The 1,866-nt window shown below is 29.5% G+C and overlaps 1 protein-coding gene across 1 annotated transcript in view; it reads left to right on the top strand.

Annotated features, from left to right (window-relative positions):
- Window positions 1–204: 204 nt before the first annotated feature.
- The window catches only part of LOC106466373 (collagen alpha-1(IX) chain-like), a gene marked incomplete at its 5' end in the record, with an annotated part of 54,562 nt that continues 52,900 nt past the window's right edge, over window positions 205–1,866 (top strand). The window contains 3 exons of the mRNA XM_022394364.1: window positions 205–258; window positions 744–800; window positions 1,383–1,433. Of these exons, the coding sequence (XP_022250072.1) occupies window positions 205–258; window positions 744–800; window positions 1,383–1,433 (162 nt within the window). The remainder of the gene's footprint in view (window positions 259–743; window positions 801–1,382; window positions 1,434–1,866) is intronic.

Here is a 1,866-nt window from a genome sequence, read left to right as displayed (position 1 = left end):
ATATAAAACAAATTCAGCATGTGTGTGTGTGTGTATATATAACGTCTTGTCATAACATACTTATCAGAAGTTTAATTGTTTTTAAAATTATAAGTTTAATGGAGTTATTAATACTAGCTTAGACCCGACACGTATATATATATATATTATTTACGAAAGAACAAAAACAATGAAAATAATTTTATATTGCTTGTAATGATACAGGGAGAAAAAGGTGAAAAAGGAGAGAATGGTACACCTGGACTTCGTGGTGCTCCGGTAAGCGTCAATAGTTATTGATTTAATTAGTTAATAAATAATTAATTAATTAATAAAATACAGAGATAATGAAGAATATAGTTTGTTTTGGTTGAAGATAAAATGGTGTTTTAAACATTTTTAGATTTCACGTTTGCATATTATATAACTGAAATAAGTGTAGTTAGGACTTTCATATCAATTATAATATTGTATTTAGTTCATTTGTATATTTTTAGATATTGTTATTATTTTATTTATTCTATGATTTCATTGTTAATTGCTGTGTTTTTAATGGGTGAATTTAATTTCCTGTAATTGCTAAAGTCAGACTTGCACTACAACACTGGAAATAAACATATGTTTACTTATTAATTATCTATTTTGTGTTAGATGACTGAGTAAGGAACCACCATCTGTTTATTTCAGACGTTACTGTTTTTATGTTTAACTTTCCTTGACTTATTCAACAAGATGCGTTATTTATGATCACATTCAATTCATAGGGTAATCCAGGAGCTACTGGCCCTCGAGGAACACCGGGGGAAAATGGAAATGATGTGGTAATAAGAAATAAAACCGATTTTTTTAATTTCAGACTAACTTATTCTGGATTAATTTTTGTTTTTAAACGAGAAAAGCATGTTTTAATTACTCATATTTACGTAATACTACATCCAAAATCAACCATTGTAGGGATACAATCTACGGTTAGGAACCTGCACTAAACAAAACCACGATTTTTTAATAAAACATACTAAAATGTAATAATATATTTAATTTCATCAAATTACTAACCTCGAATTAAACGTGATTAGCAAAGTAAAATTCTAATTACTGGTTTCGGAGCATATCTTCAGGTTCATTCTATCAAAATGGTTATCTCGGGTGTTGATGCTGAACTTGAGTACATTCTGTAAGTTCCAGAAAAAAAAGTGTTGTCGATATATCTAATGAGAAATTCATTTGTAGTATATTTTTCCGGTAAAGATTCTTTACAGTTGTCAAAATTGTTGTTTTTACGATTTCTTTTTATATTTTCAGTTACAATTTGATTTTTTGATTTTTTCACCTATCTGTAATTTTCTAAACTTATGTATCATGCTGTAGCTGTTAAACTTGTGTGCTTTGTCCTCACATCGCAGTTAGACGGACTTGTTGGGCAGGTAGGAACTCCCGGGCCTCCAGGACAAAGGGTAAGCCTAGTGTCTTGATGGTTGAATGAAAGATAGTAATTCTAAGAAGTATAGCATGCTCAATATGCTAAGTCATTCAGACATAATTCTGAAATTCAGTTCCCACAGAAATGACATTTCATTAACATTCTATTATTTTGTATTAATTTCAAAGATAACTTTGTTCGTGTATATTATGTTTTATTCGATAAAAACTAACAACAAAAGTAACTGAACTGCTATGCAAATTACCTTCAAAACAGTACATGGCAGTGTTTACACAGTTTTCTAAATAAAGTCAATGTTTGTTTTAGTGTAAACATAGGTATACATAGCTATCTTTACTCTGTTCATTTCACAGAATCGAACTCATGATTTTAGCATTGTAAGTTCAGAAATTTATCACTGACTGACCCACTGGGGAGACTGAAAACATTCTAAAAGTGTTTAAATA

Source organism: Limulus polyphemus, unplaced genomic scaffold (assembly GCF_000517525.1).
Source record: "Limulus polyphemus unplaced genomic scaffold, Limulus_polyphemus-2.1.2 Scaffold2240, whole genome shotgun sequence".
Lineage (NCBI taxonomy): Eukaryota > Metazoa > Arthropoda > Merostomata > Xiphosura > Limulidae > Limulus > Limulus polyphemus.
The sequence above is the reverse complement of the archived record's forward strand: the minus strand, read 5'-3'. Positions and strand labels throughout refer to the sequence as shown.